The sequence below is a fragment of the Penaeus japonicus genome, unplaced genomic scaffold, assembly GCF_977035675.1.
Source record: "Penaeus japonicus unplaced genomic scaffold, GWHDUDI00000001_assembly GWHDUDI00000020, whole genome shotgun sequence".
NCBI classification, from domain to species: Eukaryota; Metazoa; Arthropoda; class Malacostraca; order Decapoda; family Penaeidae; genus Penaeus; species Penaeus japonicus.
The window spans coordinates 10,235,347-10,250,346 of NW_028234422.1; the positions used below are offsets into that span (position 1 = coordinate 10,235,347).

Below are 15,000 nucleotides of genomic sequence, written 5' to 3' on the forward strand. Positions count from 1 at the left end.
CTCGAAAGTTTGCACCAACAACCATTCGTCTTTGCATTTACAGGATGGAAGGATTACAATCAAGCTTCTCTGCTCGCCAGGCTTGTCACTTTGCATTCTTTCCTTCAGCAGCAAGGCCCGACAGCTAAAACTGGTTTACACATGTTTCATCACGCTTCAATCTCTCTGCGCATTTCCTGTTCCTCATTCTCTCATTGTCCCGTTCCCCTGACAGGCACAAACTGCCAGGCCTGCCATTCTGCTCTGGGTTTCCCTCTATAAGACGTGACATGCCTACAATCAAATCTCATGATCCTGTCTCCTATTCTCTCGGTTTCCAAACCAGATTAGCATATTTTACTCTGCTATGCTCTTGTAGACAACTCTCTTATCTCTCATGTTAGCCTACGCACATAATAGTCTCCTATATATACTCCTATCCCTCATACCTCACGTGTTTGCTACATAGTTCGTAGTCGGCACAACCGCACCACCATAAAGATGCTTCTAAACACCTTGCACTCCCACATCATTCATTTTGTCCAGAACATTCTATGCATCTCCCACCCTTTATGGTATCTCCTCCTCTAGTCTCCTCTTTTTTCTTCTGCATTTCATCATATTACTCGTAACTTGGAGGTCTTAAACACTCGCATACTAGCCACTGTAATTTTGCATAGCTACAAGCGCTGAATCAACAAACACGGTTATCTCTCTGATTTATCTGGCGCCATCTATAGGCTCTAATTTCCCCCTTAAACTTTTATTTACCTTCCTCATTACTCCATCCATATAAAGATAAACAAGAAGGCGTCACACCCGTCGGAGCCGCACAACTAAGAAACCAAACACTTTCTCTACTTCTCGGTCTTGCACGCAGTCTTCTACCCTTATGGCTCTTTAATATTCTCAGATACATACCACGAACACTCTACATGCTAAGCATAACCCAAACAGTCTCTTGTCCACCCGATCACTTTCCCTTTGTTAAAATATACTTTTCCCACATTTATCTCACGGTAAATACCTGATTAACGCAACCTCTCCTGAATAATCCCCTTTTTATTCGGTTTAATAACACCTAACAATAAATTTGACCTACCACGCTCGACAAATTGATATACTCTGTATCTACTGTAGTCACATACTTCGTATTTTCCTTTATCCATCTGTAAAATACTCTCTCCTCCGACTGACATGAGCCTTGCTAGCTACATACGTACATTTAGCAACTTAATCCGCGTCCACACGAGCGTGCCTGATCGGCGGGCATGCCTTAACGGGCACATATGACGGGCAAGCGATCAAATTGCCCGAGTGCCCGTCGAGCGAAATCACTAGGTGGTGCCCGGTAGCTGGAGCTTCGACCCTCGGTCGTGCGGACAACATTCACGGGCAGGCCCCGGAGGCCCGGCAGAATTTGTCCGCCAACCGCGCTCAGCCGCGCTGCCCGCCGATCAGGCCCGCTCGTGTGGACGCGGCTTAAGAATCCACTTTCTCTACTTCTCGGTCTTGCACGCAGTCTTCTGCCCTTATGGCTCTTTAATATTCCCAGATACACACCACGAACACCCTACATGCTAATCATACACCCCCCCCAAAAAAAAAAAATAATAAAAAAAAAATAAAAAACACGTCCTTCCCTATGTCAAGTATACTTTCCAAAATTTATCTCACGGTAAGTACCTGATTAACGCAACCTCTCCTGAACAATCCCCCCTTTTTTATTCGGTTTACCAACACCCAACCAATAAATTGGCCTACCACGCTCGACAAATTGATATACTCTTGTTTCTACTGTATTCACACACGTCGTATTTTCCCTTTTCCATCTGTAAAATACGCTCTCCGACTGATATGAGCCTTGCTAGCTACATACGTACATTTAGCAACTTAATCTGGCACACCAGTTTCTCCACTTTCTCTCCAGACATTTCGCCATTTAACCATCAAACCCGGTTCCCATAACGAACATTTCCTTTAAATATCATCTACTTCCTTTCGCAAACTCAATCCGTAGTTTCCCCGTGTAACACCGCATTCCTCAATCTGTTGAAGTTATTTTGTTAAAACATAATCATCCACACCATTTTACATTTCAAAATACTTAGTGTTCAGAATCAATCAGTAGGTAGCTTGCTTTGAAATAATTAGCTTTTGCATATACGTGCAATATCTCGTAGATGACGTGTAGCTCGTCGCCAATTATATATTTGGCTTTACTAATTGTTTAATGGTTGCTATAAAAAAAAAACAATAACAGTGATAGTAAAGAGATAACAAATAGGGAAGTATTTACTTCAGAAACTTTTCCGACCGTTGGGCAATCCTTTTAAGTTCTGTCAACAAAAGCTGATACTCTCTCTCCCTCCCATGCAGCAAATATCCATATTCATATTTCGCCCTTGGTACTATCACCATCTCTGTCCTGCATGCCACTGACTGATCACATTCCAGGGTAAAGAAAGGCAAAACAACATAATCTCACAATTTATTCTGCAATGTCACAAACAGGGTGTTGCAAAAGGAAAGTAACTTTAACTGTAATATCGACGGGGATGGGGTAGGAGCAACATTGGCGATGTGCTAAATCTTTTTCAGAGAAAAATCAAAAGAAATTTTGATATTTAAATCACATTTGCATTTTCCATGTTATTTTGTAGAAGGAATACGCATTTGAGTCTGATACAATGAAACTAAATTGTATCAAAATGAGCTTTTGGTACATATAAGGTTCTTTATTCTTTAACATCATAAAAATGCGAGTTGGTGTCTAATTATTTCCTTAAAGATTTCCAAGCATTACATTTCCTTTTTACAATTACAAGTTACTTCCTTCCTATTTTTCGTTACTTCATATCTAGAATTAATGTCTTGAATCCCCAACTGATTAGGCAAAGTAATTAACAAAAATACATCACACTTAACTCAACCTCACACTATCTGTTTATCTCCCTGTTTTCTAGAAGGCATACTTTAGGAAGTGTGTTTTAATCAGTACTGTGCTGGTGTTCAAAACGGCTGGTTTCTGCACACCCTATGATCAATGATTGTCAAATATCATTACCGTAAATATCTTCCAAGACATTTCAAGAACTGTATGATGGCTAATTGAAGATAGTGAAATCAAATCGAATTTAGAAAATAAATGTGGCATATTCCTTTTTCTTTGCATCTAACATTAAGTTTCAAGGCCATTGACTTAAGAATTTGAGCCAATCAGACACAACTGGATGTCTTAACATTCTGGCAGATCATAATTTATATGCAATTCACAGTAATTCCTGAAGTAAAGTACGAAATTGTCATGGCATTTCAAAACGGTTTTCCTTTCTTCTTTAATATCAACCTTCATAATCACAAGTATCCAGTTATGCTGCCATTTTCCACGATAAATAGATATCTACCTATCCCTACATGTGTATGTACACATACTATCACACTCATTCAATTCTTCTAAAAATAACAATATAAAACATTTTGACGGCAGTGCAAAATATGCCCTATAATTTCTAATGTGCGGAATCTCTCATGGAATGTCGACCTAAACAAAAGAAAGAAAAAAGAAACATAAACAACTCTTAAAAGATCAAGGCATAATAATCTTCAATATACAGGCAAGTGCAAGGGTTCACACTACCTTGTGTAAATTAAGTGTTGTTAAGCTACTGTTAGGACAAAGATTTCTCCTTTCAACCCATAAATCTATCAATGCATTGTTGTAAATATTCACGTACAATATGAATAAAAGCCCGAACAAGTCAACATTACTTTGCAAATACGTTTGAATTTTACAAAACCTTGATTTTTTTATTGTGGAAAATTAATGTGTCAGTCAATACCATAAATATTTATGTACTCATTACAAAGAACAGGCTTCTTTCAAATTAAGAACTTCCCAGTGCTATTCCAAACACATTAATTTGTAAAATGGAGATGTAAATCCTTGAAATCTCCAAGGGATATATAATTTTGGAATGAAATTATCCCTAAAATACTGCATACATAATTTACTATTACCAGTGAAAGCAAATCAGAGTGTGCTATGATGTGACAGAAGCTGATGTAATTATCGTCTATGAAATTTTCTCTTAAAGGTTATCATGATCCAATCTGAATCAAATCATTAATGATATTGCAGATTATTAGGCTATCTTGAGAAAGAAATCTCTGGGGACATTACCTTTGTATGGAAAAAAATACAATATCTTGTTTCAGATAGTCAAGAACAAGCATTATGGTTTCTTCTGCATGAATTCTACAGCCTTTAGCAAACTGAAATGCACTGCAACACGTACAGTGAAGCTATGATTCCCTCAGCACCTTTGATGACATATAGTTTAGAGGTAATGCTGGGTTCATCGACTATTTCTTTCATATTTATGGCATGTCAAGCTACACTATCTGAGTCGCCTTTTCAATTTTCACATATCTTATATTTTTATTTACTTATTTTTGTTTCCAAACAAGGAACTAAATTTATGGGCATTGTGTCATAAAACAAAGAAACCTTTCTCTTGAAAAACATCTTTACTTATATTCAGAACTACACACCTGGCAATAAGCAGATTACCAACAGCTGAGAGATGATATAACAGCTCAGTTTTGATGGAGAGAGGTACATAAAATGCAAGTGAGTATCCCATAAAGTCCATAATCCCAAATCAACTGTAAAAATTTTCCAAAACCCTAACAGGTTTGTATTGCCTACCTTGTTACAGGTACATCTATTTGAAAGCACTTATGCAGCTTCAGGGCTCTGACAATCCACAGAATCAAATGTACTTTGGAGAAAGGTTACCAGAAATGGGTAGCTAGCAACACATTACTAATACTATTGCAAATAAACATAAGGTTGAACCGGTTAAAGCCACTTTTGAGAATATTTCGTCAAAAAGAGGATCCGTCAGAGAATTGATCATTTGTATATAGATACATATATACATCTCCTAACCCACCAATGGGCAAGATGTGTGCGCTGAGTGAGTGCCTTTTAGCTCTTCGGTTCAAAGTGATTCCAATTCTTCCTTAGGAGTCCATTCTTGGTGAAATACCCTTATATAATCTATCTGGACCCTTAATTCAAGATACAACCTTTTATCTGCTTGGTTATCTACATATATCAAGATATATTAAATATTTTAATGTATACTTCCAAGAAGCGAGCAATGTTTATTAAGTAGTGGTCACATCCTACTTTTAAAAGTAACCTAGTTAATATTCTAAGTAAGAGTTTTATGATCATGAATAAGCAGTATTCTTCACACAATGCAAGTGTATTGATTTTTCTACAACATTTGGGAATGTATGTGCTAACACCTAGAAGCTCTGCTATTGAAAATGCTGAAGCCAAGTGCTTTCTACTCTATTTCCACAGTCCAATGTTTGAGGCGTGAGGGAGATGTTTGGTCATAACAGGAAGACAACAGCCAATCATAATGAATCGTTCACTGTCCCTCAGTACCCCCAACAGAAGTTGTGGGAGCACATACACACAAACAAGGTAACACTCATCACTGCTAACAATTTACCAAGAGTCGTTCAAAAAAGCCACCTCAGCTCTGCGACAGCGACAGCAAACCGATTCAACTTTTTGCCGTGGAAGGTCAGCCCTGAACCTCTCTGGCATACTGGTAAAAATTATGAGTGCTATCCAAAGCAATCACAGGTTGTCATGTTGCTGCTGGAACAATTGTCACAGTAAAACAATAATGAGAATTGAGCACTTCACAAGTGTTGTTATCATTAGTGAGTTTCTGATTTAAGTGTCCACACAACCAACAGCAACATCAATTTCTTATAAAACAATTACAGTTTCTTGACACTACAGGTCTTTGTCCTCAAAGCCTGTCAATTAAACAACTCTGGAGGTAATAAAACATGGTTAGGTTATGCCTCTCTTACAGAATGTACAATACAATTGAGCCAATTCCAAGATGAACAAATCCTAGGCACATAGATAGATATATGCAAGTTTTTGTACAGGAATGAAAGTTACTACTTAGTTATGGAATCTAGGAGAGTGCAATAGCCCATAAATAGAACATTAAAGCTTAATATATTACTGAAATCACAATTTCCTGTTAGTCATCTGGTGTGTTTCAGCCTTAGTCAAAATTTGCAAAAATGTAGAAATTTATGAAAACCTAAGAATAAAGTAAGTTTGTGGAATTTAAATAGACTTGCTTCCCTTAGAAGAGCAAGTATCTGTCTTGAGGCTCCTTCAAAGCCCCAAATCCTTACAGTATATCAATTATGCTCCAGTATCTCCCGTGCTGTGAAGGGGCTGCCTCTCACTTTTATCGATAAGAAAGATAAATATTCAAACAAAAAATAATGACAATTATAATAATAACTGCAATAATAATATGAGATAATAATAACTGCAAATATCCATTTTTTTTAAACAAAACAGCTATGCATTTTTCTTTCTCTTAATGTTTAATTTTGAATCACGAGGAAAAATCAAATTACAAAATCAAGATGAAAGAAAAAAAGAATAAAGAAAATAGTTATTCATAGAGTGTGTTGGTCAGTCAGGACTCCAATGATTGCTCTTCTGTTTTACCTTCTTCTGTATTTCTCCACATAAAACTCGCTACTGTGAACCGTCTCTGACAATATTCTCTGTTCTTTTAGATCGACCGTACTGAGAACAGCTCTTGGTATGTGCAAGCAACAGGCTGGATTCCCGAAGGTAATGCTCTTGGGGTTCCTGTTGCAAGACTTTGGAGGCAGTCACTGCAGACACCAATCCTAACTTTTAGCCACTTTTAACACATTTGTCATTATATGTCATGGCCCTTCTTCCGTTAGCATCGGTTGTGACCAAAGAGTGCTTCCTGGAGGGGCTAAATATACAAAGAAAAAGTAACAAGTTCACATAGTTTGACGTTCAAAACTGTAATTTAGCGTAAATTATGCCAGCAAATACAGGAACAATGAAAAAAAAATCTACACAGACCTAAAAGTCAAGAATTGTATGAAAAAAAAGTATATACATGAACATGGTTTTTCAACATATATTTCATACTAAAATGCAATAGACAAGAAAGAAATCAGTCATTTCCTTTACAATAACACATAGCACCCAATGTGAAGAAAAATGCAACAAAATATATAACAGATACCTTAAAACAGAACCCTCTAAATATCAAAGGGTTATAATTAAGGCAGATATTAAACATCACTGGAAGAATTAAGACTGAAAATGAGGGTAGTTATAAAAATAGGAAAAAAGAGAGAGAGAAAAAAAAAACAATAATGATAAAATAGCACCAAAAGTTGGGCGACAAATGCCATATCGGATAAAGATGGAAAAGGACATCCTTGAAAAGAAAACTACTCAAATTACTGACTTGGTCTCGTGCAATCTACGCAAAAGAAACAAAAAAATTGCATATATATAAATACTAATGTATACAATGCAAGTGGCAAAATAAGAAAGGATAGAATAACAGAACACTTCATGAGAACTAACCAAAACAATGATAATTTTCAATAATAAAAAAAAAATAATAATAATAATCTAATAATAATCATATTACAAACTACAGCAAATGCATCGGAGAAACAACAATATCAACATGGGATGCTGTGGTAGTCTTGCTTGGGGAGAGGATAGAAGTGTGAGGACACGTGGAGAGACTAGAGCATGAAGGCCGCATCCTAGCATATACACCCACTGCCCTCCTGGTCCTGCTGCTGCTCCTGTGGGGGGGGCTGAGGGCGCAGGTCGACTGCTGGAACTCAGTTAAGGAGAACAGTGAACACACAAGGTATATCCGGTCGGACTACCGCTCCACTAGACGGCCATTTACTCTCATTTCAATTTATGTATCTATTCTATCTTATCTTTTTAATCATCATAATCTTTTTTTTTTTTTAATGGCATGAATGTACTTTGAGTCGTATTTTCTTGTGTATTAGGAAATGCTATATTAGTCCTCTGCAATATCATTACATTATTAGTATGAGAATATTGTTTCTGGAAGAGATATATATATATATATCTAAGAGGTTATCTATAGATAAGAATAGAGAAATAAGGTGAAGTCTACAACCATACAATAAGAAATGGTCTTCTCTACATGAAACCACCATCTTGATAAACCATTAAAATTAAGACCACTATATTCTATGAGACGAGTAGACCTGAATCATTCACACATTTCTATCAATCTTGAGAAGATTCGGAGATTTAAAGTTGATTTAGCTGCATCAACTTAAAAATCAGAATAAATATATATTTCCCCCCCCATATTATTAGATATTCATAACCAATTCATCTAATTTATGTATAAAAAATATTACATTTGAAAGCATTCAATTCATATCATAGTGAAAACTATTCTATATATTCAGAACATTCTAATTCTAATTTACTCTAAATCAAATTTTAGCTCGCAAATGTAGAACAGGTCTACTGTATATGAAAATGAATGAATTTATCCATTCTCATGTACACCTTTTTTAGGAGTAATTCCTGATCCAGAAGTTGCATTTGTATTAAATCACAAGATGACCAATCATAAATTACATTTTCTAGATGATAAAAAAAAAAAAAAAATCTATGCAAACATATTTTTTTGTTTTCATCCTCAAATAGTAGTTATTTTATCTATGATAATACTAAAAGATATCCCTCCTACAAAAGTTATTACCAATTTTGACTAAATAGTGTAAATCATCTTTTCAAACTGCTTTCAATATATGGTATTATCATCTTTAATAATTGACTTAGATCTGATCTAAATGTTTTATTCAGTGATGCTCAGCAGTATTTCTTAATAAGGTTTGTTACTACATCAATTTACCAGGCTTATACAAGAAGAGCAATATAAACATCTAGTTGGTTAATAATGTCTAACCTAATATTGTATGTAAAGATCAACACATTTACTGCAAATAAATACATTACCTGTATCAGTCTTTCAAGACTTACTGCTGCTGCAAGGTGTCTGAGTACCTCCTTTGCAAGTGCTTTGTGGTGAATGTCCCCCAAGTTTGGGGAAGCCATGCATATTGTACAGTGTAGCAATCAAACACATACCATGCACAAACTGACAATGAAACGCTACAGTTGGTTTGAGATTGTATTTGGTCTCCACAACATATAAAAATAATGATTAAAGCATCAATCAAAAATCCCTTCAAAGAAACCCAACTTTTAGCAAGGCATCTGCTCCCAATAATGAGAGAGCACTGCTGGACAGCAACTGGTAATGACTATGTATACAAAAGACTTTTCTATCCCTGCCAACACTCTGAGTGTATGGCTATCAAGACTAATGATACAAGCCACAAATAGACATTACCATAAATATGAGACACCATACATACATATATACTTATATATATATATATACACACATAGAATGAAGAGACTGGAGTTACCATTGAAGGTCCACTATGATGAGAAATCTAAAATTAAACAGTATTAAGTATCACTTACTATCAATGTACTAACAACCATTCTTGCCTTCAACTCGGCAATCACTGGCCAAAACATCACCGGGTTTTATGGAAGTTCCAAAGGGATTTTCCTACAGAGTGCAGAAGTTTACTATCCACGCTAAACAAAAAACACAGGGTATTACATAAACAGGGCAAGAAACAGCTGCAACATTATTCCCTATATGCCAAACATTTTATATAATTATATATACATATATATATATATATATATAATATATATATATATATATATATATATATATATATATAATATATATATATATATATTATATATATAAATATATATAATTATATATATATATAAATTTATATATATATATATATATTACATAAATATATATATATGAAATATAAATTTTTCTTTCCTCACTAACATTCCTATCTGCATAACTCTGAGGGAGGTTTGGGGGAGGTTGTTAACCCTGCACATTACGTTAAAACACAGTGGAATATGATAAGGACAAAGCTATCATCATAAAATGCAATGGTGCCAGGCTAACACACAATCCCTCGCCGCTGCTTGCTGGCTGGAACGCAAAAGGTACAACCCTGGCAAATCCCGACTTGGTAGTGGCCCGGTGAAGCAGGCAGGTAGTATGGGCGGAAGTGCTGGGCGGTGAGGTGAGGTGGGTGGAGGTGGCAACGGTTAGAACCGATGGGAGTGTTTTTAATTCCTTTTAATGCTTTTTTATTATTTTATTTTGCCTTTATCTTTCTTGTTTTGTTCTTTTAATGTTTAGCAAGCACATCCACCATCTGCTGTCCGCCCGATATCCGCAGCGTTTTCGGAGTCTCGCAGCACAACTTCGGTCACTAGAGACATCATTAAGGAAAAATAGGCACAGGCAAAAACAAAATAACAAGAAAAAAAAAACTAAAAAAAAAAAACAAGTGGAGTTTTAGTGGCAAACAGTTAATCATCATCACCAGTGTTAAAAGTTTGGAAACAGTGGTGTTAAATGCCTAAACAAACTTCCAAGTATATGTATACATGAGGGTTAATAGCCAAAGTAGTCTGGCAATTGAATTAATGAGTGGAAAGAGTTAGTGAGAAGCTGGTTTATACTAATGCAAAGCTCTGCAAGTCCCATCATTAAGAGTTTAGCCAACCAGCTCTTGGCACATGAGCGAATGCCAGTTCAACTCCACTTGCAACATATCAAGACAACTTTACATAGCAAACAAACTTGCAAATTATCATATTTCCATATGAAAGCTACCAAGTGACATTAAGTAGACCATACCTGATTTCAGACTCTTTGACAAATCATTTAGATATGATAGAGATCTTGGTTTTAATTTTCATTCTAGATCACTATATAACTTTACAATCACAAATGAGAAGACAGACATTTAATTCTAAAATTCATTTTGTAAAAAAAAAAAAAAAAAAAGCTAAAATGCAGCTAATATACCAACTTGAAATTTTCCAATGCATTCCTTTTCTTGACTGAACTTTTTTGGAGTAAATATGACATAACAAGAAAGATTAAGATAGCATTTTTACTTTTCAGTCCAGAGTCTATAACCTTTAGAAGAATCGTTCAATCAGGTATGGTGCTCACCATAACATAACTTAGGAACATATCCATCACAAGTTAATAAAAACAAAAACAAAAAAGCAAGTTGACACCATCTACATTCCCACACGAACTTTTCTGAGGTGACAACCAATGCAACTCAACATGCTGCCAAAACACATCACTCTCAAGATACACGTGCTTGATCTATCTTTTAAAATCAACCAATTCATTTAATTGATTTTCTTTGCAAGGCAGGACATTCACAACATACAGCAATTCTCATGATGATTCGTCTGAAGCTGTGACTCACCTTAGCTTGTTCTGGGTGACTTGAGAGACCTCTCGCTGCAAATGCACTCTTTGGCATCTTTCTTTGCTCTTTCTTTGGAACAATATCATTGAAGTTACGGTTATGCTCCCCTTTCCTTGGTACAGTGCTATTCTAATAACATACATGTTTCTAAGTGCTGCTAGGAAATATGGGTTTCACTTTGAGAAGCTGGTTAATGAAAAGGATTTCTCTTTCAGTGAAACATATGTGTTAGCACCAGGGAAGCTGTTGAAATGGCAGAGGTAACATTTTTTTTTCTCACTCAAATAACTAAAAAAAAAGAGACAAAAAGCAAAAAAGCAAAAAAAAAAAAAAAGGCTTGTCAACAGAATAAATATCGTTTAGTTCCCTACATTAAGTTTTGTGCCACAGATTTCTTTATTTTACCTACATAAAACTTTTAAAAAGATTATTCTGGTTTGGTTCCAACTTTCATTGTTACAAATTTCACTAATTTTGTTGATCTTATGATCTGAGCATTTACTCTTTCATCAGCGATCAACAATCCATTTCTAAAAAAAGGTTAATCACTGAACAGAGATATTTGTCATTAATAGCTACTTCTAACTGACTAGATATGGGGAGAGAGAGAGAGAGAGAAAAAAAAGGATAAAATGCAAATAAATAAAGTCACCCTCTCACTTACATCTCGAGCCAAGAATTACAATCCTTGATAATCACTTTCATATCTTGTAAGTGGTTACATTTCCCTACTTATCTTTCCATTTGCAGCATATATGTGTGCATGTGTGCATGTGTGCATGTGTGTGTGTGTGTGTGTGTGTGTGTGTGTGTGTGTGTGCGTGTGCGTGTGCGTGTGCGTGTGCGTGTGCGTGTGCGTGTGCGTGTGCGTGTGCGTGTGCATGTGCGTGTCTGATAATTAAATCAAAATGAGATGAAGAAAAATCACACACTATTAGATTCCTTGACATGCATATCAAATCTTGGAGCCTCCACTTGCTCAAGGTGCATGTTATACTTAAATATCTATCTATAAAATTAACAAAATGTACAATATGTATATGTATCTATATACATGTTTCTACATATATATGTATACATTTTTATACATATTCATGTGTGTTTGTGTGTGTGTGTGTGTGCTTGGGGGGGTGGGGCACATACGTATTTGAGTGGGTGGGCTTGATGAGTATTTATGTATGTATGTTGTGTCATTGCGAGTATGTGTATGGGTGAGTATGAGTGAATGTGAATATGGATGGGTGTATGTGGATGTGGGTGGGAGTGGATATGGATGAGGGTGTGAGTGTAGATGGGTAAATGGATATGTGTATGTGCTTATACATGTGTGTGGTGTAAGTGTATGTGCATGTACATGTGCAGTGTGGTATGGTATGGTATGGTTTGGCAGGATGTTCATGTGTGTGTGAGCTAGTGTGTTAGTGTGGATATATCTGTACATCATTGTAAATATAAAGAACATATTTAAATATATGTGTATATATGTATATGACAGCAATTTAACAGTCCCAATGACACACACGAATCTGAAATACACCTAACATGCTGAAGCAAACGGCAAAACACAAAACTGCAGTAAGTCTCAGGGAAGCATCTTAGCTGACAATTGGTAAAATGAAGTATGCATGATGCCTCCTCCTCTAACTAACTTTGAACCAATTAATAAAATCACAAGCATCTTCAGTAAAAAGATAAATGGTTTCTCCTTAGTGATCAAGCATTATTCGCGGACCGAGCCTCAATACAGTTCTTTTAATGCTCCTCTACTTTGCCAAATAACGGAGATACCTCTTGCCATGCTGTTCCCTTAATGAGAGGAAAGAAAAGCATTTTATCACATTGTATTTCCATATTCCCCCTTCCCATCCATTGTTAACAACATACAGACTATATTAGTTGAAATAAGACTATATTAGTCGAAAAATTAGTTAGTCTGCTAGTACTTATTTCCTGTAATACCACTCACACACCAGATATCACTAGATAAGAGTCCAACCCTTGTAATAAAAAGAATGAAATGAACACAGCATGTAGGTAGGTATGCATGTCAATAAATACATACATACATACATACATACATACATACATACATACATACATACATACAAACATTATATATATATATATATATATATATATATATATATATATATATATATATATATATAATATGGAAAGACAATGAATTACTATGAAAATGAAATATAATTCTAAGAAAGTATTCCTTCCCCTCTTTAAAAGCCTTAAAACACACTTGATGTTGGATAAATCTGATAAGAAGACCTTCTCTTAATCTATTGCAACTATAATTCATATATAGAATTTTTTTTCTTCTTTTTTTAATGACAAGTTTTTTTTAACTTATTTCCTTATTTGTTCTTATATATTATAAAGTTTGCCTAAATGTTAATTCAGTTGGTTCATTTCAAATTTGATTCCTATTGCAATTAAATAAAAATAAAATACTTAAGTTATGAGACTGACATAAAACAGAGAAATATAATGACTTGTGGCCCCTTTTATAATCTTTTAAAGTATTTCCCATATATTAGCAACCCAACTAATTAGCAACTCATGAAATAATCTAAAACAACAATGATACTAACAACAGGTATTTGGAATGTATAAATACCCCTCACAGGTAAAGAATTTTAAAATGAATAAATTCATTTTCTAAGGAAATTAACATGCTATATCTAAAAACTAGAAGTCTCTAAAAAAGTATTCATCACTATCAAGTCTCTATGCTGAAGAGCAAACAGAGCCCATGGCTTCCTCTGCCCCTCACAATTAATCAAAAAGTCATTCAGATCGCATTCAATCACTCTAAGACAAATTTTGCAGGCTAACTTGTGCAAGGGATAGGTCCTATAATCTTAACTTGGTATTCTGAAACGGTTAAAACTGCTTGACTTTGGGGTAGGGCTACAAAATGCAAAATGCCACATCACGTGGGTGTTAAGGCTGAGGACAAGGGTAGATAGAGTTCGTGGAATGTAAATGCTAGGAGTCAAATGTATGAATGACGAGCAGGGGAAAAGGATACTGTCAACCTTCTTGTTCTCGGTGGACTCCATGCCTGGCAGAGCGGCAGCGACTCGCCGGAACAGCTGCGGGGTAGACATATGTGTTTAGGGGGTGAAGGCAGCATAAAACTCTGATGCCTATATTATGCTTATAGTTAACACACTTCCATCTTCCTTTTATTTAACTCACAATCATTCTGAGAGGGGGAGAACCCTCAAGGAGGAGGAGAGTGGTATATGGACAGGGATTAGGTCAGTAAAGATCTTTATGAACAACTTTATACAAAGACTCCTTTCACAGATTAGTATTGTCAAAAATAGCAAAAGCAAAATAAAATCACTAAATAAGAAGCAGAAGTAACTGTATCTAACTTTATAATGATAGTGAACCCCCATCTAAGAACACTTAACCAAACATGAAAGTGACAATTCCTAGACTTGTACAAGTTGGTTATCTAATAGCACTAAAGTCCCAGACTGAAACAAACAAAGGCATGCATCCTTTCTTACCTGCTTCACATTGTATCCTGCTTTCGCACTAGTCTCAATGAACATAACATTAAGCTCCTTTGCTTTTCGCTCGCCTTCCTCTGTTGAGACCTGTAAAGACAAGCAAGATCAATTACTGTCAAGCTGGAATTTTCAAAGGCAGGGTAATCTTAAAAGGAAAAATAAAACAGCA

General features: G+C 35.6%; 1 protein-coding gene across 3 annotated transcripts in view; it reads right to left on the bottom strand.

The window, feature by feature from the left end:
- Positions 1-2,454: 2,454 nt before the first annotated feature.
- Positions 2,455-15,000, bottom strand: part of Rab6 (RAS oncogene family member Rab6) — a 53,777-nt gene continuing 41,231 nt past the window's right edge. Inside the window, exons 6-8 of one of the 3 annotated variants that reach the window (XM_043027302.2) lie at positions 14,829-14,918; positions 14,339-14,402; positions 2,455-7,721 (exon numbers count right to left, since the gene is read on the bottom strand). In XM_043027302.2, the coding sequence (XP_042883236.1) occupies positions 7,648-7,721; positions 14,339-14,402; positions 14,829-14,918 (228 nt within the window). In that variant the 3' untranslated portion in view covers positions 2,455-7,647. Of the gene's footprint in view, positions 10,270-14,338; positions 14,403-14,828; positions 14,919-15,000 lie in introns of all 3 variants that reach the window. The other 2 variants (XM_043027303.2, XM_043027301.2) reach the window with 2 other exon arrangements.